We start from the raw sequence: 26,795 nt of genomic DNA, 5'->3' as shown, positions 1-26,795 counted from the left end.
TGCCAAGCGGTAAGTATGTATCTGTCTTTTGCAATTATCATGTCAACAACTGATCATAAACACCATTTGTGGGTGCTAACATCATTCACTCTGGAATTGCTCTTGGTGGTTATTCATTACAGATGGATGACTTTTACTAAGAAATAAAACAGTGTGTCTAAGGAATCTTATGAGTTGTATTATTAACATTTGGCACATACGTACCATAAAATGTTGGTGTCATGCATCAAAACAACTTCTGAAAAGTTGATTGTTTAGAGGTGGCAATCTGACAAACTATCCAAAGCTAACTTAGGACCTGAAAGTCAGTGAATCATGGATATGTATAAATATAACAACTAAAATATAACAGAAGCTAAAATAGAACTATTTGTTCCTTATTTTTCAAAACTTGCTTTAAACCCAAAAATTCCTTTTATTAATCTGCACGAGAAAATGCAAGATTGACCTTGACATTGACTATGTGATGGAAATGACACAATATATAAAAGACCCAAGTGAGTTATGTTGAAGAAGAATGCACAACATATAAGTGCTAAATAAAGGTTATGATATATGGACTGTTGAGAGATTATGTATACAATTTGCAGATCATTAATTAACATTAGGAGCTCAACATAAGCCCATGTCATTAAAATAGCTTACACAGAGCTGTTGTCTCATGTATTTCACTGAGACAAATGATGTAAAATAAAATTTCTTGTATCTCGTATCTCACTCTTAATTTCTTGGCCTTGCCCATGGGCAAGTGCCTTGCAAACTTGAGTTTGTCTGAACTGAATTTGAGGTTGCTCAATTTTGAAATTTGTAGGATCCTGAGTTGTGCATGTGCATTTGTAAGTCCTTGCTTAAGGACATCTTTCGAATTTTATACTCAAACTTGGAATATTTACTGATATCATTAGGGTTTTGGAAGAATTGATAATAAGTGAGATCCATGAAATAATGATTCTTCTGTTTGATTGACTGGGCTTGCAGTTACTCTGGTAGTCATGTTTCGGATCCATTTTTAATCCAAGTTGAAATATGAGCTAATATCAGGGGTCTCAGACTGTAATGTATATCTGATTTAATTCATGTTTATTTTTAATTTAATTGTTTGTCAGTTTTAATCTTTTATTCTATTATAATGTAAATTTTTTCACTAGAGATAATACTTTTTCAGAAAATTATTTGACCTTGACTGTTAGTTTATAAACACCAGGTGTTGATCTAAATTCTGACCTTGATTCAGAATTAGTGAACAATGATTGGTTGTTTCCAAGGTCATGATGGGATTACATTTAAGATGTAAACAACTTTTTTTATATTTTTATTTCTTAGACAAAATTATTGGTTTAATCAAGGCCATATTCTGTGTACGTGATATAAACATGATCACATGACCCTACCCCCTTCTGATTTCGCAACTTGGGGGAATTTCAAAACTGTGTCTTATGATACAATATAACCTTTGTTTTGAGAGAGATTTCTCAGTTTTTGGGCTTTTACACTTGGTATCAAGTTGTTTTCTTTGTTGTTGCCAGATGTTGAGTTAATTATCTTCAGATCATTTGGATTTCAAAAGGATTAATTCTTTATTCTCTGGAAATATTTTGAGGTGTGCTCACACAGAAATTTTGGAAAGACATTGGTTACAAATTTAATTTGGATTTCCAACACTGGAGTGCCATTATTTGTATTTCTACAGGGAACTGTTGATAAGCACAGTACTGACTACAGCATACGTCATCGTCATCCATCTTGGATTTTTCATCAGGATTTGAACTTGAAATTATTAGAACATTTATGGCTAGGACTTTTGCAATTTAATTTGTGGATTATTTTTGGATTTGATTATTGAAACCGTAAATTCTTTTCCTTTTTTCATGTTTTTAGAATTTTCTTGGAAAATAAATTGTTAAATTTTAAAAAGCTTGTTGCTTTCACTCTTTTGTGTTACTGTTTATCCGAGCCTAAACATGTAACAAAACTCAAACTACCTGAGGGCCGCATGGAGGAATTTTCAATGGCCCAAGGGCCATACAAACTTTGTTATCTCTCATGGCACCTTGTGATGCCAATAATTTTGTGGACCACATTATATGGCTTGGCTGGCTGCATGCTGCCCATGGGCCATGTGTTTGAGACCTCTGGCTTATATAATCAAGATGTTGGATGGGTTTGAGAGAGAGAGATCCACGTATACTAAAGATGGAAACATACATCTGATTGACTGACCTTGTTACTTGAGAGTGTGCCACAGATACTTAAATGATGGAAACATACATCTGATTGACTGACCTTGTTACTTGAGAGAGTGCCACAGATACTTAAATGAGGGAAACATACATCTGATTGACTGACCTTGTTACTTGAGAGAGTGCCACAGATACTTAAATGATGGAAACATACATCTGATTGACTGATCTTGTTACTTGAGAGAGTGCCACAGATACTTAAATGATGGAAACATACATCTGATTGACTGACCTTGTTACTTGAGAGAGTGCCACAGATACTTAAATGATGGAAACATACATCTGATTGACTGACCTTGTTACTTGAGAGAGTGCCACAGATACTTAAATGAGGGAAACATACATCTGATTGACTGACCTTATTACTGCTCTGGAGGCCAGATTTATTATCTGATCTTGATCAAATTTGAAATATATGCTAATATCTTCAGCATCGTGTATGGGTTTAATAATGAATAAGAGCCTTAATCATGTTGTTATGCAACTGAAAAACTGAGCTTGTCACCTCTAGAAGCCATATTTGTGATCCAAATTTGATCAGACTTGGAGTATATGCTTACATCAGCATATCAATGGGTGAGATAGCTGAATATTAGTGAGGTTATCTTGCATCAGATTGGATGAGCTTGTTGCCAGTCAGGAAGCCACATTTCTGATCTGATTTGGATCCAACTTGAAGTATGGGCTGAGTGAAAATACACATATAACAGTGAATTAATCTTACATTATCAAGATCTCGGATGAGGCCAGTAATGAGTGAGTGAAATTGATGTACAATAATGATTTAAGATGACATTATCAAGATTTCAGATGAGTCAATTGATAATAGCAACCATGCATTTTACTGAGTTGCTTTTGCATCCGATAGGCTGGGCTTTTAAGTTCACATTTTTGATCAGATTTTGATCAAATATGGTACATCATTTTTTTTATTATCAGAATCTCTTATGAGTTCAATTGTGAGTAACATCCATACATAATAATGAGGTGATCTTGTGTCTGGCTGAGACTGTGAGCACTATAGAGACCCTATTACAGAACCAATTTTAATCAGACTTGGAATGTAAGCTGGCATCATCAAGGTCAAATATGAGGTCGATTATTAGCAAATTAAACTGGTGAGATGTTCTTGCATCATATTGGCAAAGCTTTTGATTGCATTAACAATCATACTTTTTAACAGACTTTTATGGAACTTGCTATGTTGTTGTTATTGTAGGGTTTAATGCCATTTTTCAATACAGGATAGGCTATACATGGCAGCCAGTATAACTGGTGGAGGAAGAACCCTGGAAAACCCCAGGAAGAACCACCAACCCAAGATAAGCCACTGGCAGGCTTTCTCATGTACCATGTTAGCTGAGACTGAGACTTGAACTCACACAGACAGAGGTGAGGTGGCAGTGATCCAGAACGGTGAGCGTTTTAGATCACTTGGCCACTCGGGGTAACAACTTGCTATGTAAATTTTGTATCATCAAGATCTCAGATGATTTGATTGTAAGTGAGATCTAACCATATTAATGAGAATCCAGGCTGATTGTTTGGTAGGCATCAAACCTCCAACCTTCTGCTCATGAGACAAACTAATTACCAACTGAGTCACCACACTTTCCTTGGTTGGGGGGCAGGGATCGTGAAAGTTACAACATTATGAGTCCATGGGTACTGCCACAGAGGAGTGAGGGCATATCCAGGAATCCATGCTGCCTGCACAGATTAACTCCGCATGTAATGCCAAATAAGTGTATGTATTTTTGGAGTGGAACCATGAACAGTTATGAATCAGGTCCTAGTTCATCCCCAGTGGCAGTTTGAGATCCAGATCTGGTGCTTGGTATATAAATAACCTGTCCTTTCTATGTAGAGAAAGTGATTATATGAACATGATACATGACACCAACCTTGTTTGACATTACATAGAAACAGGCTGTGACTACGGGACTCACAGTACTAATTCAGTTCCCATAGTAAACCTATCCAAACACCATGATATTAAAAATTCAATAACTTAAAATTTTGAGTGCTCATGATCAAACCCATATTTATCAGTATAGATGAAACCTGGATGTCAGCTTCTGTGTTGAGGAAAGGATATGAGCCGTGGCATTTTCTGGACCTGCATGTGTTTGAAACATGTGCTTTCAATTCTGCACCAGAGTCAAGTGCTAATTTTAGTAATGAGTGCTCCAAACTCAAGGCTCTTAAAGGACTGAAATTCCATCAATAAAACAATGTCTCTATTTTTTTCCACTTACAACTAGGATAAGCTCTCAAAAGATTCTTTTTCCTAAAACATAACTTACATTATTAACCAATCCTGGTCAGCCAAACCCATGTATACTCTATTTTATGTTCACTCATTTCCAGGCTGGTTCCCATTTGTCCATATCATTAGTACTGTATGTCCTATAGTGATGTGTTTTTCATGACTTCAGAAATGACTTTTGCTAGAAATATGCAGACTGTTCCTGAGTTGCATATTGTGAATTCAGTGTTAATTGTTTGGTACCAGTTTAATCAAGTGCAACCATGAATCCAAAGACCCCCAGCAGTGATTGGATCAGTGCAAACGATAGGACCCCCACATTTTAACCACACCCGCCTGATCTATCCAGACTTTTGAACTTGTCATGGTTTAGGCAGAAATTCCCGAGTATGAGATTTTTCTGCATATTCATTTGGGAAAAAATGGTCTTTGGGTCAGAAATTCAATATTAGTTTTACAAATTAATTCAGTTGAAATAAGCAAAGGGAGAAAAAGAATTCACAGCTCCACATGTATCAGTTAAACAAAAATAAGGGGGAAGAGACTGATATTACAATATAGAACAGAAACAAGGAAGAAATACCCTTGTATAATTACATGTGTGAGGTTGAATTAAATTTTTGTTCTCCCTGATTTTGTGAATATGTCAAAGATATTCTGTATGCAGTATATGGAAAGTTCTATTTAGCACCTCATATCCAAATAGTAAATAATTACGCTTATTTTTTAACTTCCAACCAAAGGAATACATCATTTACTTTCTTGCCTGCAATGTATTATTTGATAATGTGACAAATTATAGATAAGCACAGAGGGGACAAGAACTTTCCATGGCATGACAAAATCATTTTTTTTTTCAGGTTGCGTATTATTTCAGCAAGGATTGTAATTAAATAATTTCCTTCTGAGTTTTTAACACAACAATGAATATTTGTTAATACGTTTCAAACTTGTGAAATTGTTGGATGCATTGGATTTACAAAGAAAGTGTATATGTCTAATACTGGCTCCAAACTGAATATATATGAATGCCAAGATCTGTGCTACATAAAGTAAATGTATTAAAGGTCATTGGTTTCATTTCAGAAAGCTGAAATATTATCTGCCATTTACAAATCCTAGCACTGTGGTAACTACAATACATTCATTCATTTACAATAGACACTGATACTTCTAATTCAATGCTAGACCAAGTGATAATTAATACGGTACCATATTTACTTTTAAAATATGACTAGCTTTAGAAAATGTATTCTCCTTAATAAACACAGGATTTATACGAATGGAACAAAATATGTTGACCAAATGTCATTTGTCTCCTTCAGATGGTCTTTACTTATTGTATTAGCAAAGTGTTTGTAAATCAGAATTGTCCAGAATGTTCATAAATGTGTGTGTGTGTGTGATTTGGATTTTTATTGTAGCTTTAACAATGTTTTAGTCATTTTGCTACGATGTCTGCAGTGTGATAGTTTATAGTGATGTCTAGCACTGGGGCATCACGCCGCAGACATATAGCATGATGTCCCACCCAGTCACATTATCCTGACACCAGGCCAACCAGTCCTAACACTAACCTCTTAATGCTGAGTGCCAAGCGAGGCCGCTGTTAGTACCATTTTTGTAAGTCTTTGGTATGACTCAGCTGGGGTTTGAACCCATGACCTCCCGTTTCCAAGGCAGACGCTCTAACCACTAGACCACTGGAGTGGTCTTCATAAATGTGTAAAATATTTAACAAGTTCCTGTAATGACTTTAAATTTTAAGAAGTTCACCTACATATTATTGCAGACCACGAGCTTCTGTCACATTATTTGTCATCAGCTCATGGTCCATGTTGTTTGTTCTACTGAGTACTCTAAACAAACAGTATAAACTTAGATCTGATTACAAACTATGTGACAGCAGATCTTGGTCTGTGCAGTTTGTCGATGGACTCTTATTACAAGAGATTATAAACGGTATATCTGTTAAAATCATCAGTTAATCTACATATTAATTTAAATTACATACCAAATTTTATAGGTCTGCTGCAAGTTGTTTTTTCTTAAACATGCTGACAAGTTGTTAAAAAAAATATTTTAAAAATACTGAAAAAAAAGATCAGTCACCAGTTAACTTAATTAAATTTTTGGACCCATCCCAGGTTTGTAAATATCAAATTCAGTCAGGTTGGGCTTGATCACTTATCTTGATTACAAGAAGTTATGATGGATGGTTGGACAAACCAAAACCAGCATTTTTCCCACCCTGGTGGGCAGGGGTGGGGGACATAATAAAATATAGCAATTTACAGCATAAAGTAACTACATAAAGTACCACATATACACGCTTATAAGTTGACTCCAACTGAAACAGTATAAAGCCTGACCTGCTGTAGCATAATGCACTGGCAGGTCAGGGTCTGTGTTGTTTGTTCTACTGATTTACTCCTAACAAACTCCACAGACCCAGATCTGCCAGTGTATTATGCAATGTCAAATCTGTGCAGTTTGGAGTCGGATGCAACTTAAAAGTGAATATATATGGTAGTACTTGGATAAAGTCTATCTTTCTGTAATAACTCTCAAAGATTCTCTTCCTTTCTAAGTTTGATTGATATCAGTTGTTTAGACATATCACTTAAGTAGAGAGGTAGACAGTTTATTACCCCTCAGAGAAAAAGCTTGGTCTTTTATCAGTCAGTAGATGAATTCAATACGGTATTGGCAGTTTTCAGTGCATTTGTTAATTGTATAAAATATTATGCAAGAACTTTTAAGACAATGAATAGCAGCAGGTACTCAGCATACCATCAGTGTCATTCATGCTTTTGGGAGGGACCATTTAATGTTGGTGGAGGAGAGAGTGTGTATTTACTGTGGAACAAAAACCCCAAAAGTTAGAGGTGGCACAATCCTGTACATCCTGCCAACAAACCTTGTAACTAATAGTGTTACTAGTTAAGCATTACCAAAATGACTTATGTTTTTATTTTCAGACTTACGTGGGTGACATTTTAGTGTCTGTGAATCCATTCAGAGACCTTGGAATCTATGGACATGAGGTAGGCATATTTTTGTTTGTTTTGCCAAGCATCATTATAAAATAAAACTGTATACCGTATTTACAATGACCACTCAGAGAACTATACACAAATGGTTTCTCTGATATGGTGGCCATTATATACAGGTAGATGTGTATTATGTATAAATGAAACCCAACAAACTAAGTCTATATGCACAGTAAGTCTTTAGATGCAGGTGACTGCTTGTGTAGGTTTGTTTGTATACTGTATATCTTTCCTCTATGGTATTAAAGGGTGTGGCAATATTTATATCCTATGATGAACTGTCATAACATAATTGTTATTGTCCAGTGTCTATTACAGAAATTTATTCTTGTATACTGTAAAGGTCATTTATTTGCACAAGTATTTAATGTAAACCATACATTACTGTAAACAGTATTTGACGAATATTTAAAAGTATACTTTAAAGTTAAATTGCTGCATTAGTTTGTATATTTTTCCTGTTTAATTTCATCTGATTAATTTTTTTATTATCTCAAGGCAGTAAATTCAATGACTTGCCCTTTCCTTGATTATCTATATCATTGTTCATAATTTTGAAGTTATTTATTCTTTAATTCACTAATTCTTGTGTTTTTTGTGAAAAACCACATAAACAGGCACAGAAATGAATATATAAACTCGCAAATAAATCAATGAAATAAGTAATAAATGAAACAATTACATGAATTAATTGATCAGTTAGTATAATTCTGTTCATTACATAGGTAAATGAACCAAATATTTAAAGGAGACATGATACTTAAGTGTATAAAATCGTTTAGTTCATTTACAATATTTTTTGTTATCTATATGGCCTCATTTTATTACATGAAGAAATAAATACTACCATTTTTCATGTTAAATTAAATACATTTTCATGTTTAGTTAAATATATTTTCATATTGAATTAAATGTATTTTCATATTCAGTTAAATGTATTTTCATATTTAGTGAAATGTATTTTCATATTCAGTTAAATGTATTTTAATATTCAGTTAAATGTATTTTCATATTTAGTGAAATGTATTTTCATATTCAGTTAAATGTATTTTCATATTCAGTTAAATGTATTTCCATATTTAGTGAAATGTATTTTCATATTCAGTTAAATGTATTTTCATATTCAGTTAAATGTATTTTCATATTTAGTGAAATGTATTTTCATATTCAGTTAAATGTATTTTCATATTCAGTTAAATGTATTTCCATATTTAGTGAAATGTATTTTCATATTCAGTTAAATGTATTTCCATATTTAGTTAAATGTATTTTCATATTCAGTTAAATGTATTTTCATATTCAGTTAAATGTATTTCCATATTTAGTGAAATGTATTTTCATATTCAGTTAAATGTATTTTCATATTCAGTTAAATGTATTTTCATATTCAGTGAAATGTATTTTCATATTCAGTTAAATGTATTTCCATATTTAGTGAAATGTATTTTAATATTCAGTGAAATGTATTTTCATATTCAGTTAAATGTATTTTAATATTCAGTGAAATGTATTTTCATATTCAGTTAAATGTATTTTCATATTTAGTGAAATGTATTTTCATATTTAGTGAAATGTATTTTCATATTCAGTTAAATGTATTTTAATATTTAGTGAAATGTATTTTAATATTCAGTGAAATGTATTTTCATATTCAGTTAAATGTATTTTAATATTTAGTGAAATGTATTTTCATATTCAGTTAAATGTATTTTCATATTTAGTGAAATGTATTTTCATATTCAGTTAAATGTATTTTAATATTCAGTGAAATGTATTTTCATATTCAGTTAAATGTATTTTCATATTTAGTGAAATGTATTTTCATATTCAGTTAAATGTATTTTCATATTCAGTTAAATGTATTTTCATATTTAGTGAAATGTATTTTCATATTCAGTTAAATGTATTTTCATATTCAGTTAAATGTATTTTCATATTCAGTTAAATGTATTTCCATATTTAGTGAAATGTATTTTCATATTCAGTTAAATGTATTTCCATATTTAGTTAAATGTATTTTCATATTCAGTTAAATGTATTTTCATATTCAGTTAAATGTATTTCCATATTTAGTGAAATGTATTTTCATATTCAGTTAAATGTATTTTCATATTCAGTTAAATGTATTTTCATATTCAGTGAAATGTATTTTCATATTCAGTTAAATGTATTTCCATATTTAGTGAAATGTATTTTAATATTCAGTGAAATGTATTTTCATATTCAGTTAAATGTATTTTAATATTCAGTGAAATGTATTTTCATATTCAGTTAAATGTATTTTCATATTTAGTGAAATGTATTTTCATATTTAGTGAAATGTATTTTCATATTCAGTTAAATGTATTTTAATATTTAGTGAAATGTATTTTAATATTCAGTGAAATGTATTTTCATATTCAGTTAAATGTATTTTAATATTTAGTGAAATGTATTTTCATATTCAGTTAAATGTATTTTAATATTTAGTGAAATGTATTTTCATATTCAGTTAAATGTATTTTAATATTCAGTGAAATGTATTTTCATATTCAGTTAAATGTATTTTCATATTTAGTGAAATGTATTTTCATATTCAGTGAAATGTATTTTCATATTCAGTTAAATGTATTTTCATATTTAGTGAAATGTATTTTCATATTCAGTTAAATGTATTTTCATATTCAGTTAAATGTATTTTCATATTTAGTGAAATGTATTTTCATATTCAGTTAAATGTATTTTCATATTTAGTTAAATGTATTTTCATATTCAGTTAAATGTATTTTCATATTCAGTTAAATGTATTTTCATATTTAGTGAAATGTATTTTCATATTCAGTTAAATGTATTTTCATATTCAGTTAAATGTATTTTCATATTCAGTTAAATGTATTTTCATTCAGTTCAACACAAATAGTTTGATAATACATTGATTATTTTGAAATTTTTCTGAATGTTTTATACTTTTCAAGTTTGGCAAGGTCACTAGATGGTCAACAATAGTCACCATATGAAAACAAAAAAGAAATGATTTCTGTTGTAATTTGGTTTTCTTTTTCTTTTTACACTCCAGTGATTGTGGTATATTGTTTGTAGGTTTTTCCATTTTGTGTGTATGTGTGGGTGTGTCATTGGACAGTTTGGTTAAAAGTTGGAGACATGCTGCTTAACTAATATTTGCCCAATGCCACCAATTGCCATACCCATTAAGTCTATATGCCCAATGCCACCAATTGCCATACCCATTAAGTCTATATGCCCAATGCCACCAATTGCCATACCCATTAAGTCTATATGCCCAATGCCACCAATTGCCATACCCATTAAGCCTGCCCAATGCCACCAATTGCCATACCCATTAAGCCTATATGCCTAATGTCACCAGGTGCCATTGTCTGGCAGCCCATACAGTAGGATTGTTAGCCTAGCACTTGCCTAATTCCACCAAGTGCCATTCCTTTGCAGCCAAAGCACCAAGTGCAACCAAGTGCCATTCTCTGGCAACCCATTCAGTAGGATTGTTAGCCTAGCATTTGCCTAATGCTGCAGTGTGCTATTCACTTGCAGTATATGTGGCACATGCCAACAGATGCCATTTAGTGGCAACTCGTACAGTAGAATTGTTAGCCTAGCATTTACCTAAATCTGCAATGTGCTATTTACTTGCAGTGTATGTGCCACATGCGAACAAATGCCGTTCATTGGCAACTTGTACAGTAGATTTATTAGCCTAGCATTTGCCTAATGCCTCTTAACACTTGTCTTATTGAATGCATTTCTGTTATAGATTTCTACAGAACACTTCCCCAATAATATTCCAAGATTGTATTTCTTCAGTGGTTTAGGAGGAGTTGTAATACATTACTTTAGCATGCATGTCCAGGTAGGCAGGATCACATAGTCATTGTATTTGAAAAGCATTGGGATAACAGTAGTATGTAAGTTCTGCTATGGCATTCCTGAAGCATGCACTGATTGAGACTAGGCCTCGGTTGCCATCTGAGCAATGTTCAAACTTAATATTGTTAAAGGACGGGCTTTTGAGCATATTTAATCATAATGGCTTATGTTTTTTTACCTGCATAAGTATGGTAGGATATTGATGTCACTTTTCCTGCCATTTTGGAGACAGTCAATGTTAATGGTAAAGTTCTGTGGTTATTGTTGTTGCTGTAGGGCTTAACGCCACTTTTCAGCACATGATAGGCCACACATGGTGGTCAGTATTAATGGTGGAGGAAGAATCTGGAAAAAACCACCAACCCATGGGAAGCTACTGGCAAGCTTTCTCACATAACCACATTGGCCGAACCCTCGCAGACAGGTGATACAGCAGTGATCCATAACGGTGATTGTTTTAGTACACTCTGCCACTCGGGGCCCCAAGTTTTGTGGTAAAGTCTCTTCAAGTTATATTGGTCGGATAGGAGTACATCATTGCCCTGATATAGGTAAACACCCGGTTCTGCAGAACAAAAATGCAGTATTTGCTTATTTTGTTCCCTTACATTTAAAAGATTCTGTTTTAAAAAACAAAGACATTTGCCTGTTAAATACAAGAAACAAGACATCAGCATGGTAATCAGTAATCAGTTTAAACATGGTGTTATAATTGTGCTTATGTGTCATTAAACCACACACTCACACACACACATGCTAGCATGCCTACACACATTTGTTAATATCATATTTATCATTTTTTCAATATATACTTGCAGGAAACCAACAAATACTATCTTGCAAAGAAAAATGAGCACCCACCACACATTTTTGCAATTGCCGACACAGCATTCCAGAATATGTTGGGCTATGGAGGAAGGACACCAACCAATCAATGTATTCTTATCAGGTACAGTTCTCAGAATCCTGGTGGATAAACTATGTGTTCTTTATTATATTGTTTCTCTTTTATATTGCAAAGATAACAGCTGACACCAGTTTATGCAACTAGTAATAAAGTGATAATTGTTGCTTCAGTCCAAGCTTTTCCTACAAAATATTGTTCTAGATTTTATGTCAGATTTGGTGAATGTTCAAGAATACCAGTTTGTGCCAATGATTATCGAAAGGTATTTAGTATTATATTTTTTTGGAATCAGCACTGAAATTATGTATATTCTAGAATGCTCCATGTAATACCAATTTACAACTTTTTGGAGTTTTTAAATGCCATCTTTTATTTTTTAGGGAAGCCAACAAGATTTTTTATGCATTATGTCAAATCAGTGCTGTGATTTATGAAAATATTTTGGAACAACATTAATAAGATTGTTCCACTTACTTCTAAAAAGTTGTGTTAGGTTGTCTTTTTAGTCTGGTTACTTGACTAATGATACTTCATTGAAAGTATTGGATATGAAAAGATAACCAATCTAGCCTAAGTTAAAATTATGATCTATCATTCAATGAACTCTGTGAGCCATATCTAAAGGTCTGGCTGACTGTTTACATTCTTGTGCAGTATTGTGAAATTATAGCATATGTATGATACTGAAAGGCACTGGAAAAGGTTCATTTACAAATTGAGATTGTTTAAAGAATAATAGAGATTTCCAAGGGCTTTTTTGGTTTTTCTCCATCTTAAAGACCATGTCATGCCATTATGGCCGGGCACAGCTTCCATACATATTAAATCAGTATTTTAGCTCTTAAGAAATTGTTCAGTTAGATGAAATGAATGTTCCATTCTTAGTAAATATTGTACATTTTGAAGAATGAGGTTAAATTTGAAGAGTATTGGCTTTGATTTGAGATGAGAAAGGCACCTGTCAGTTTTAGGCTTGATCTGTCAAAGGTCAGGGTCACCAAGACTAAAAGAAGAAAATGGTTTCTGCAAAATAACTTGACATGGCAGGTGTATAAGGTACTATTGTTTTTTTTTATATTTTCTTTTACTGTAATATTCATGTTAATCAGAAGTTGGTATGGGGTGAGAAAAGTAAAACTTCTTTGTGCACAGTATTGGTGAGACCATACATATCATTGTATCAATGTTGCAGACAGCTTTAAGTTCCTGAACTTTGCTCAGTTTCTGTTTAAATGTGAATTCATGAAGTGAAATGTGCATATTCATCTTTTAGAGCACTACTAACCATAGGCAGAATAGGTCACAGTGCTGTTCTTCCATTGATTTCATTTTATTGAATACTTGCATTATTCAAGACGATTGTAATTCCTCATTTTTGTTTCAGTGGTGAGAGTGGAGCAGGAAAAACGGAAAGCACCAAGTTGATCATTAAGCAGTTGGTGGAGCTGTGTCGGGGAAACACACAACTTCAGCAGCAGATTCTTCAGGTAAAATGTTTTTCTTCAACAATTCTTTTGCTGTTCAGAATCAAGTATATTGTCACTCATTTTATCAAACTTTTAGTATTACATTAATAACCTAGCTGAACTTTTTTACACCGATTGATTCTATCTTATTGTATTGTGAATAGATAAAGTGTTAGAAAATCAAAGTTTCAGGTTGTGACAGAAATATTATAGAATCAATTATACATAATAGTAGAATATTTGTATATCTGTATGTTCATTTTTTAGCCTGAATTTTAGGTGCCCTTTTTCAACCTGTAATTATTGGGAAGATAAGTAGAGGATCTTATGTGAGTGTTTTACTAATACATAAAAGATTGAATTATTCATGTTTTTATGAATATCAAAACATCTAGGTATATACATGCATATAGGTTGGGTACACTTGCAAACAACATAAACCCTGATCTACTGTCGCATGAAGTGCTTGCAGATCAGGGTCTTTGTTCTTTATTCTAGTAATTACTTCTAACAAACTGTATAGACCCAGATCTGCCATCCACATGCATTTTGTGTTTGTAGATTTGTTTTAGTCTGCGCTGTTAGATCTGACTTATAAGCAAGTACATATGGTAACCATATTTGCAATAATCATGCTTGATAACTTCCAATACCCTGATGTTTAATTTCATGAACTGCAGAGAAAATCAAGTAACATGAAGTAGCACAGAAGCATCAGATATTGTGCTTTTTCCTCATAATGTCATAATATGATATCATATATGTCAGTGGTTCCCAAGCTTTTCAAGTAGATGGCCATATCTACTATTTTCAGTAACTAAGCGGGCCACAACGTTATAAAATTATAAATGTTTATCAAATGTTTATAAAATTATAAAAGTCATGTAATATCATTCTTAAATATATTAACTTTCAGCCACCAAATTCTAAAACTTTAAAAGCAGCCAGTGTCAGTCCTGCACAAAAGTCATTTTCGGTTTTAAATCAAAGCCGCAGATTAAGCAAACCGGATTACCACTACGACTAGGCACAAACGTAAATTTCTCCGTCCAATCTGCATTGAATTCACAACAGTCAATGTATTCACGTTTTCGCTAATTAGCATTGTTTGATTCTACGTTATCCACGTTGATGCTTATCAGCTTTAACGGTAAACTTGTATTTGAAAAATCTAATTTCAACACGAAACTGCAGACTACTAAACAGTTGTAACAGATGACATCATGGCATCTTGCGCACTCTGATTGGTTGACAAGGCTGGGAAAAGGGTATTTCCAAATGTTTTGTTCGCAAACTCAACAGGCGCATTCGATAATTATATCCGAGCACAACAACCACGCGCAGAGTGAATTATTGAACGCTCATGGAGCTCCGAGTGCTCAACCAAAATGACAGACTTCTTAAAAATAACATTCTAGACTCTAGAATACTGTAGATCGTGCATTATTGCAACTTTTGTCTAGTTATTATTTATTTATTTGAACATCAATAAATTGTTGAAATTATTAAAATACATTATAGTAAATATAGAGGCCTCGCGGGCCACTTTATGAGAGCTGACGGGCCACAAGTTGCCCACGGGCCATGGTTTGGGAACCTCTGGTATATGTATATTGTAAAAATACGAGATGGGTTTATGATATATCTTAGCATTTTTGTCAAGCCCACATTAGTGGGAGCACGATAGGCAGTCACTTTCCTGGTGGTTAAAGTGGCATTGACAGCTTAAGGTTTTGGTTAGTTGTTTTGTTAAGATAGATTTTTGATCCCCCATGGTAGGATCTCATCATATTTGGTATGAATCATTTTGAAGCTAAGACAATTTATTCCATGACATGTTTCCTTGCCCCTTTGGCCATTGGGTTAAGGTCACAGTCATAGTAAATCAACATTAAGGTTTTGATTAAAGTTTCTTTTCTCCATTTGCTTATATTTCCTAATCTCCCTGATGGATTTTATTTATACTTAGAATGGATCTTTATGAAGCTAAGGCAGTTCATTCTGCTACATATCTGTTTGCTCCTTTAGTGTCAAGGTCACAATCATAGAAAATGTATGATACTGTTATGGCTAAAGTCTTTTTCATGATTGTTTCTTAAACCCTTTGATGGATATTGATCATACATGGACTGAATCATAATGAATCTAAGAATTCATTCTGCTTCATAATCAGCTGTGTTTGGACCTTGGGATTAACAGGGTTCCTACAGTCTTTGAAGGTTTTTGACAGTTTGGGTAAAATGAGGTAGCATTTTCAAGGGTGTCGTAACAAAAGCGCGCAAAACAAAGTGTGCCAACAACTGCGTGCAATGATAAACAACCGAACAAATACGCGCAAAACAAGACAAACGCATGCATGTATACAAAGATAAGGTTGAGAAGACAATAAAAAAGGTTAACTGAGAAGACATTACAAAGATCAAGTAATTGACAACCTACCACACACCAACAACTCAGTTGAAGCCTGGCATCGTTCATTTCAACAGACAGCAGATTGTCATCATCCATCAGTATTCAAGCGAATCGAAGACTTTCGTAAAGAACAAGATCCCTACAAATTGAAATTTGAGAGATTTCTTTCGGGCATCAGACAATCAGAGGCATCTAAATCAAAGTACGTTCGTCTTAATTGATGTCTCCAGGCTTTGGTCCCAACATCATGGAACAGTACTGTTAGAAGATTACTTGTGAGGATTAGCTCATAACATTAACATCTAACATTTCTACCTAGTATTTATTCATAAATCAGGCTAATTTGCATAATATTCTCCTTGTTTTTCAATATTTGAACAAGTCAGTAATAGGTTTGTTAACATTTCACAACAAGTGTGTATAGGGCACATGCTGTGTATAGAGTAATAAACATCTAAGTAAATAAACCAATATTTTTTAAAGCAAATTTATGTTTTATTTATTTAATGCATTATATTGTAAGAACATTTGTTCACAAGTTCTTAGGTACGCTTATGACTGCATGCTTATGTCAGCGCACATTTGTCTTGCATGCTTTTGTTGGGTCACCATTTTCAAGGCCTTGAAAGTTTGGGAAAATTGAGCAGATTACCCCAAGGTCTTTAAAAGTCTTTGAAAATTGAAATAAGCCCAAACATTTTTATTTCTTTCCATAATCACAAATAAAATTGTCCAAGGTTGTTAGATTCAGATGTAGTCGTGTTTTCCTGGTTTCATTTTCAGTGCTACTGCAATAACCAACAAGCATTTGAATTTCATCATTAAATGATATTGTATTATTTGGAATTCATTGTTTTCTCATATAACATAACTTGTATACAAAATGTTAGCAAAAATAGGTTTTGGGGAATCTATGATTGTGGTGTTTGAAAATTTGGGAAAAGTCTTTGAATTTGTCATTCAGAATTCCGTATGAACCCTGATTAAGATCAGTCATACAAAATTTAAATGAAGGTTTTGGCTAATGTGGTTCATTGGATCATTAGGAAGCTATGACAATTTATTCTGTGAAATGCTCACTATATTGCCTACAGGTATATTTCCTAGGTCACATGTTTATGTCATACTATTGGATGAATCTTTAGAAAACTTAGACAATTCATTCTGCTGTTTGACCTTAGTGTGAAGGTCATGCATTTGACATTTTTTGCTTGAATCTGGGAGCTTACAATCAGGCCATGGCCCCTGCAGGTTTTAATAAGTGGTCAAATGTCCAGATATAATATAAAAATTAATATAGCAATTAATCAAGATTAATCAGTAGAAATTATAAGTTTACCTTGTAAGGACATATTTATTTATTCTGGGTTTTTTCAGTCACATTATATTTCAATGTACAGGGAAATGCCATTAATCTGTATATTTTTGTTCCCAACCCATTCTTTAGTACACACAAATGAGGAATCTGAATTAATATCTTTAAAGAATATTGTGAGGAATTCTTGTTTAAATACTGTGACATCCAGATTAAAAAATCTCCACTTTATAGAGGTTCACTTTTTGATTTGTTCTTCACACATGATTTAATTTTTCTAAAATAAAGTTCTGCATATTCATTTTATTATTTCTTCTTACAGGTGAACCCACTTCTGGAAGCCTTTGGAAATGCCCAAACAAAGATGAATGACAACTCAAGTCGCTTTGGAAAGTATATCCAACTTATGTTCTACAATGGACAGAGTAAGATTTTGTTTATCTGCATTTTAACATTTTTTAAATTTTTTTAATAAAATATGGCCTGGTACATGTGTTCAGGTCATCAAAGTTCACTCACATGATTGTACCTTACATTCTGGTGACAGTTAATAAATTGTGGTGTTGTTTTTGCCATGTTTCAACACAGAATAGGCTAAACATGGCAGCCAATATAACTGATGGAAGAAAAATCCAGGAAAATCCTAGGGAGCACCACTGACCCATGGGAATCTACTTGCAGACTTTCCCACATGCCAACACTGGCCAAGTCTGAGACTTGGACCCATACAAACAAAGATGATACTGTTGTAAAGTCCTTACGAACAAAGAAATAAATATAAATAGGAGAGTGTTGTAATGAGGGAACAATGTTAGTATAATGTTTAAAAATGTGAAATAAACCATAAAAGCATTAATAACTCACAACAGTGCCCTAACTTGAAACATACAGACATACAGGCAGACGGACAAACAAGGGCATCAAGATGAATCTTTCATGTTTGAGGTAATGCATAAAATATTGACACTCCTTTCACCTTGCTCTTGAAGATGTATATAAAAATGTAAAATAAACCATACATGTGTTTATGGAGCATTAATGTCCTACCACACTTGAAACATCCAGATATATGGGTAGATGGACGAACAAAGGTAAGAACATGTCTCTTGTTTGCAGTGATTTATAAAATATTGACATTCCTTTCATCTTGCTTGGAAGATAGTACTTGGTACTGTGTGATCTTGTCCATGTGTGCAAATGTTACACATATTACATTCATAAGATAGAGAAATCAGTTAACTTTGAGACATAATTGGGGGTGGTTTGTTGATCTGCACAATGGTTGTAGGATTTGAATCATTACCCAGTTTAATTATCAATAATTGACAGATAGAAGGTATTACCTGAATTTCAGATGAAATTTGTTAGACAATTTCAGAAGTTCTATCATTCACAAGCCTTGGGACCACTCCGGTGGCCTTGTGGTTAGAGCATCTGCCTCGGAAGCGGGGGTTGTGGGTTCAATCCCTGGCCGAGTCATACCAATGACTTACAAAAATGGTACTAACAGCTGCCTCGCTTGGCGCTCAGCATTAAGAGGTTAGTGTTAGGACTGGTCGGCCTGGTGTCAGGATAATGTGACTGTGTGTGACATCATGCTACATGTCTGCGGCATGATGTCCCATTGCTAGACATCACTATAAACTGTCACGCTACAGATATTGTAACGATATGACTGAAAAATTATTAAAGCTACGTTAAAAATCCTAATCACACACAAACAAGCCTTGGGAAACAAAATATTCAAATTAATATTAAGGAGTTTCATACATTTCAGATGAGGATAAATGTAAGATTCAGTTTATCAAATGACAAAAAAACCCAAAGGCCATGCTGTCAATACTCTTGACGTAGAATGACATGGATGCAATTACACTTACCATCCAGCACCTCTTTTTCTGAAGGTGATAAAGAAAGCAAGAGAATCGGAGTGTTGCTTCATTCTGATTGCTCCAGCTAGGAAAAATCATAGATTATTAAACCTCATCAATCTTGCAAGAGAAATCTCCAGGAGAATGTAGATAGTCTCTTATCTAATCAAGTAACTGTGATAACAGGTGTTTCATCCCAACCCTGAGTTGCTGTACCTGCATTTCTCGAACTTAATAAACAAACCCTCAGGAACAAACAGTTCTCACAACCAGTTGTGGAGAAATTGCTCAAACAAGGTGGAGCTCTACTTTGCAAGTGTACAAATGCAAATGGAAAATTTTCACACATTAGGGTGCACAAGAAGACATTATACAACTGCAGTCATCAATACTTCAGATAGCCAACTTTGTCCTCTGGCTTTTTGATGAGAAACATGTAGCAGCAATCACAATTAAATCCTTCCATTCCACAATCACTGACAATCTGGTCATCATGGTAGAGGGGATATCAGACAAAAGAAAGACCTATCCGATCTTTTGTCCAGTTTTGACTGCACTTGTTCCAAGATGTTGGATCTTTGCCCCAAAGTGGAATCTATCAGGGTTACTAATGTGGTTGAACTAGAACCATTTTAATGGCCCTTAAGAGCCACATTGGTTCACGTTTCTTACAAGACCTTCTTTCTCACAGCATCAACAAATGACACGTAGACTCAGCAAAATACACTCTCTATATCAGTGACTCCAACTTTATGCAGTTCCAACAAGATGGGTCAGTATCACTCTTGATGTTGATGTTCCCAGCTTTCATTGCAAAGAACAAGCTCCCATTCATGTGGAGTCAGAATTTTCTAATGAAATTCCTGTCTACTCTATATACTTACTCTCCAGTTCCTATAAAGGATCCAGTGCAAAATCTGCAGTGAGAAGGACTGAGCCATTGCATTGAGCGAGATTACACATCTTCCTATCCCTCACGAAGGAACTGGACTACATAGCAGACACTTTCATCCAGGATAAAGTGGTTTATTCATTCTGCATATCAGAAAATAACACCAGACCAAATGACTTTGTTTTGCATCTTTGCTCGTGAAGTTAGAGCTGTTGTCACAAACGTTGCATTTGAGTGAAACTGTTCTCTGTCATTATCAATACCATGTGATGGAGATCAATGTGTACTTCTCCAGCCTTTATCTCAGAGATCCTTCATCCTAAAAAGCATAACCTATTGGACCTATAGCCGTGCTGAGACAGGTTACCTTCACAGGTCATGTGACAGCTTTATAAGGATGCGGCTTCATCTCTTCCACTGGTGGAGTCTGTTCTCTAGCTGAGTTATCTAGGAGTTGTCACACATACCTTAGGGGACCAGAGTTGGTCACTCCATGGTAAGGTGATGTATTTCCCTCCACCTCTTATCTGTACTCCTAAGGTGTTACGATCAGGTAACATATTTGAAGAAGAAACCAATAATAATACAGATACACCCTCCCAACCTACCTGAATTGAGATCTATGTCTGTACCTTCCTCTCCAGTAGTAACTGAAGTATTTATGGGATGTGGCACCAATCCCTGTATTGAGCAGAGATCACTCTAACTGCCTCATATGTTGGCAAATAACTGTTAGCTTTTTAACTAAAATGTTTTAGCCTGGGAGGGCTGGATTTTTGCGAGGTAGTATTGGTTCTTCTAAAATATTATGATTGTGTTTGTATTATTGACAGTTATTATATGGTTCTGTTTGCCAGATAATAAATGTAGTCATTTTATTACTGGCAAAGTGTTTTTTGCTTTGCTGTAGATATCTTGTAATTTTTCCAACATTATGAAAAAGCACCTGCCACATTGTTCTAAAAAAATGTTGATATGTTGTCAAAGTTATGCTTCTTTCAGAGTTGTCTGAAAATTACTTAAATTAATTCAGCTTGTAGACTGAATAATGCATCATGGGGAATTTATCACATGCTGGATGAGTTGTCACGTGGTGGAATGTATGTAACATTAGTGAACATCCTGGATGAACTCTCACATGGTGAAATGTATGTGACCTTAGGGGACATGCTGAATAAATTGTCACACAATTGAATATATGTGACCGTAGGGGACATGCTGAATGAGTTGTTACATGGTGGTGTGTATGTGACCTTAGGTTGCCTGCTGGATGAGTTTTCACATGGTGGTGTGCATGTTACCTTAGGGGACACAAGCTGGATGAATTGTCACATGGAAGAATATATGTGACCTTAGGCGACATAAACTGGATAAGTTGTAAAATGGTTGAATGTATGTGACCTTACGGGATGTGCTGGATAATGGTGGTATGTGTGTGACCTTAGGGGACCTGCTGGATGAATTCTCACATGGTGGAAATGTTTTTGATCTTAGGGGACCTTCTGGATGAATTCTGACATGGTGGAAATGTTTTTGACTTTGGGGACCTTCTGGATGAATTCTCACATGGTGGAAATGTTTTTGACCTTAGGGGACCTGCTGGATGAATTCTCACATGGTGGAAATATTTTTGACCTTACAGGATATGCTGAATGAGATGTCAGATGTGCAATGTATGTGACTTCAGTGAACATGCTGGATGAATAATATTAAATGTTATTAAACTATAAAACAAACTTGAAATTTCATTAAATTTTCAATTTACAACTGTATACTTTTCTTTTATAGTTTCTGGTGCCAAAATCTCGGAGTACCTGCTGGAGAAATCTCGAGTTGTACACCAGAATGAGGGGGAGGAAAACTTTCATATCTTTTACTACATGTTTGCAGGCCTCGCTAAAGAGCATCTGCAACACTATGGGCTCAATGGACCCTTCAAGTACAGGTAGGTTTCAGTTCAAAGGTTATCTGCCATATTTTGATTTTACTTTGTACAATTTTGTTTCATTTTTGGGGATTGTATGAACAATTAGCTTTTTAAATATTTATAACATGTTCAGACAAACTACAGATATGTGTGAAAGTTCTTTGGTATACACATTCTATGTATAAAATGATTTCGACAACAATTTTTTTTTTATCATAGAGCAGGTTCTTGTTCCTGGTCAGAAGATGGGACATAGTGTATGCATGTCTGTATCAGACCCTTATGATATGACAGTAAGTCTTATGGAAATGACTCTAAAAATATGGACTAATTGAATAATATAAAAAATTACATAAATATGATTGTTGTGGTAAACTCCTGATACAGGTTTTTCCTTGTTTGATTCTGATCTGGATTTCATACTAGATTTAGTGGAGTTTGTAATGTAATTGACTAACTTTACAGGAGTTCCTCAGTTGATTCAGACTGGATATATTTGTTAATGCAACAAATATGCTAGATCAAGCTGTTGCTTATAGAGGTTTCATAAAATGGTGTCCAGCAAATGATATATCTTCAAGACATGGGGGACAATAAGCCTCTTATAAAGTTTGATAGCACAAAAGAATAAAAAAGAATATTTGGATTTTTGTGGAAAGAAGCAGGAAGGGTAACATATTTGTTGGACATTATGTGTTGGTTTGAGTGTGTCTGATGATGGGAGAGATGATAGCCAGTGCCACATGAAATTAAAGGAAAAATATCCCAAAGGATTATGTAAAATTGAGAAATAGCAAGAAGCTATTGAGCTTCATAGGGTTTGGAACTGCAGTTTGTGAAACTGATCTGGTGGTAATTAAGGTTTAAGCTTACTTTACAAACATTCTATTTGAACATGATGTTTATTGTCGCTGCATCTATCTCTGATCACACTTCTCAACTTTTTAAATGCATGTTTTCCAGCTTGACAATAGCAGTACGTTATATTTTATTACATCTTACTGAAAACTTGTCCCACTTATGGAAAATATTGACTGTCTTACTGAGAAAGTCTATTAGTCTTGTCGGGTCTGCTGTATGGTCATGCATAGATCTGTTCATCTGTCACACTTTTTATATGCTCTATAATGTTAAAGCTATTTGAAAATTAGTGAAACTTTGTATGCTTGTACAACATCATCACTAGATAGTGTGCCACATGATACCTTAGAGGTCATATCTTCAAGGTCAAGATCACAGCTCGGTGGTTTACATTAATTTTCCATAACACCATCCATTTTATGCTATAACTTTGAAACCATTTGAAGTTATGGGATGAAATTTGGTGTAATAAGTTTAAAGTGTACCAGTACATTCCAGACATAAAACATTTTTTATAAAACCACCAAAAAAATAATAATCATGTTAAAAATAAAACTAATTAATTATTGAAACTAATTAATTATTTAAAACTTGACATCTTTTTGATTATCCCAAGTATTATATGAATTTTCCTAAAATTAACAATGATCAGCATTGACATTCAATTGCAGACTTGAATTTTATTAATCATTGGAGAGCAGTGAAAAGGACCCAAAGCAGCAATGCACATCAATTCCTATTCTGATGAAAGTGGATTAACTTGTTTGATATAAAGCGTTTAACTCTTTACCTCTAATACTGAAAATACTTGCTTAAAAGATGATTCCAACTGCAAACTGAGCAGATTCAGATTTGACCCCCTCCAGTGGCCTAGTGGTTAGAGCGTCCACCTCAGATGCAGAAAGTCGTGGGTTCGAACCCCAGCCGAGTCATACCAAAGATTTATAAAAGTTATATTAGCAGCTGCCTTGCTTGGCGCTCAGCATGAAGAGGTTAGTGTTAGGACTGGTCGTCCTGGTGTCAGGATAATGTGACTGGGTGGGAGGACATCATCATACATGTCTGTGGCATGATGCCCCAGTACTAGACATCACTATAAACTGCCACACGGCATACATCGTAGCGATATGACTGACTTTTAAAAAAAAGCAATGTTAAAAATCCAAAAGCACACACGCAGATCCACATTTGCCTTTGTATAATGTTCCAGAAGATCTGGTTCTGTGCAGTTTGTTAGGAATAATCAGTAGAGCAAGCAACGTAGACTCTAATCTGCAGGTGCATGATGATAAAGATCAGGATCTTTGTTGTTTGCAGTTTGACTTAACTTTTAAGAGAGTAGAAGCAGTAAGTGCTTTTTGATGCCTATGCAACATTTTCATGGATGCTTTTTGATGCCTATGCCTCATTTCCATAGAGACTGCTCCGGTGGCCTAATGGTTGCCTCGGATGCGGGAGGTTGTGGGTTCGAACCCCAGCCGAGTCATACCAAAGACTTTAAAAAAAGCTACTAACAGCTGCCTCGCTTTGCACTCAGCATTAAGAGGTTAGTGTTAAGACTGATTGGCCTGGTGTCAGGATGATGTGACTGGGTGGGACATCATGCTACATGTCTGCAGCATGATGACTCAGTGCTAGACATCACTATAAACTGTTACACTGCAGACATCATAGCGATATGACTGAAAAATTGTTAAAGCTGCGTTAAAAATCCAAATCACACACACACTCATTTTCACAGAAGTGCTGTTGGAGGCCTCCATCTGATTTATCTAAAAGTGCATTTGGATTCCTATGCACCATCCGCATGGATATGTGTTTGGATGCCTGCAGTAAACATCAGCCATTTTGATCTCATTTTGATAGTACCAGTTGTGGTGAAAGCTCTCTGTTAAAAATTACAAACATGGTATCACATCATGTGGTTGCTGTTTAAGGTAGAGTCCTAATCTGCTATTTAAAGTAACTTGGTGGGAATCTCTACTGTCCAGTATGGGGCCACATATTTCATTCAGCCCTGTCTTGAATTTGGATGATTAAAATTATGGCTATAATGGCTTCAGTAAGTCAGTTACAGGCTCTAATACTAATGTAGGCAACACTGATTTTTTATAATTTATCAAATGTAGATGATTTAGTGATAAATGTAGACATAGACAACAGAAACCTGTGGTTGGTCTCAGCACTACTAACTTGATGTTGAATGAGTTCTTTCAAGATTTTAAAGCATATGAAAGATTTCTCCATGAAAAATAATTATACAGCTTTAAAGATCAAATTTTGTATTTAAACCTAACTACAGATAACAGATATGTACCAAAAGTAAAATAGTTAAAATTTATGTTGAACTTAATATATCCTATCCTGCAGTAAATACCGTATTTCATGTTATTTTTCATACAAAAATTTTTTTTATTTAAATTTCAATATATGAAAAATTATATGTAAAATAAATAATTATCATTTGGTGGTACTGACAGTGTACGAAAAATAAAGAGACCATACCTGAACAAGTTCTACGGAACACACGCTACTCAAAAACTTAATGGTACAAATGTACAAAGTAAACATATATTTTCTGTCTCATTCTGCTCTCAACAATTAATGAGTGATATTTGTAAAAACAAAATGGCAATATGCTAATTTTCAATCTTTTTTGCAAATGTAAATCTTTTTAGTAGAAATTTTATGTCGGATAATTTAATAGATTTTTTCGAAAAATACAAAGTGATATGTACAGAAAATTATGATACATTTAAATAATTATTATTTTGATAACTGGGTTGTGTACAAAAAATTAAAGGGTACTAAAATTACATGAAACACTGTATTACAGGCAGGCATATTTGCATAGTCATTTAGGTAACCGGTGTTATATTTATAGAACACTGTACTGTGTGGCTTTGGCATATGTATATAAACAGCCTACACAGTAATAGATGCTTTGACGTAAAGGGTTAGATAAACAAGCAGGTTAATATATTTGTTATCAGTTTTATGATCAAATTCACTGGGTTTATATTTACTTCTGATAAAGTTATCAACATCTCTGACACATGAGGTTCACAAGTTACTGTAGTCTCAGTTTTACTTAGTGGCCTATTTCCCCTTGATAACCTAATTTTGGATGTGAATGGTTCCATCTTCATTATATAATCACTGTACAAATGTTGTTGTTGTTGTTGTTGTAGGGTTTAATGCCATTTTTCAGCACACGATAGGCTATACATGGTGGCCAGTATTAATGATGGAGGAAGAACCCGGGAAAACCCCAGAAAGAACCACTGACCCACGAGAAGCTACTGGCAAGCATTCTCACATACCCGCATTGGCTGAATTGGAGACCCGAACCCACACAGACATAGGTGAGATGGCAATGATCCATAATGGAGAGTGCTTTAGACCACTCTGCCACTTGGGGCCCCACAAATAATGATATTCTGCAATTAAATTTTTGAACCAGTCTGAATGATTTGGTTTAAATGATTGCCATAGTTGGGATTTTATTTTCATGATTGCTTCAAGCAGTTGTCCACCTACAGCCACAGGACTTCTATTCTTCATCAACAACCACCACATGGCCTAAGGTTCCAGCATCATTTGATTATAGACTGAAAAGGAAGACTCTACTTTCAAATTATAACATGACCCCACTATAACACGCTCCATTATAACATGAATCCGGATATAACATGATTGT

At 34.2% G+C, this 26,795-nt stretch overlaps 1 protein-coding gene across 2 annotated transcripts in view; it reads left to right on the top strand.

Annotated features, from left to right (window-relative positions):
• Positions 1-26,795, top strand: part of LOC149801489 (myosin-IIIa-like) — a 122,015-nt gene that overhangs the window by 3,433 nt on the left and 91,787 nt on the right. For both annotated transcript variants that reach the window (XM_089955655.1, XM_089955654.1), the window contains exons 2-6: positions 7,491-7,556; positions 12,263-12,393; positions 13,736-13,838; positions 17,867-17,969; positions 22,096-22,252. In XM_089955655.1, coding sequence (XP_089811781.1) covers positions 7,491-7,556; positions 12,263-12,393; positions 13,736-13,838; positions 17,867-17,969; positions 22,096-22,252 — 560 coding nt within the window. The remainder of the gene's footprint in view (positions 1-7,490; positions 7,557-12,262; positions 12,394-13,735; positions 13,839-17,866; positions 17,970-22,095; positions 22,253-26,795) is intronic.

This window comes from Sinohyriopsis cumingii, chromosome 4 (genome assembly GCF_028554795.1).
Source record: "Sinohyriopsis cumingii isolate HCF-2022 chromosome 4, ASM2855479v2, whole genome shotgun sequence".
Taxonomy (NCBI): domain Eukaryota; kingdom Metazoa; phylum Mollusca; class Bivalvia; order Unionida; family Unionidae; genus Sinohyriopsis; species Sinohyriopsis cumingii.
The sequence above is the reverse complement of the archived record's forward strand: the minus strand, read 5'-3'. Positions and strand labels throughout refer to the sequence as shown.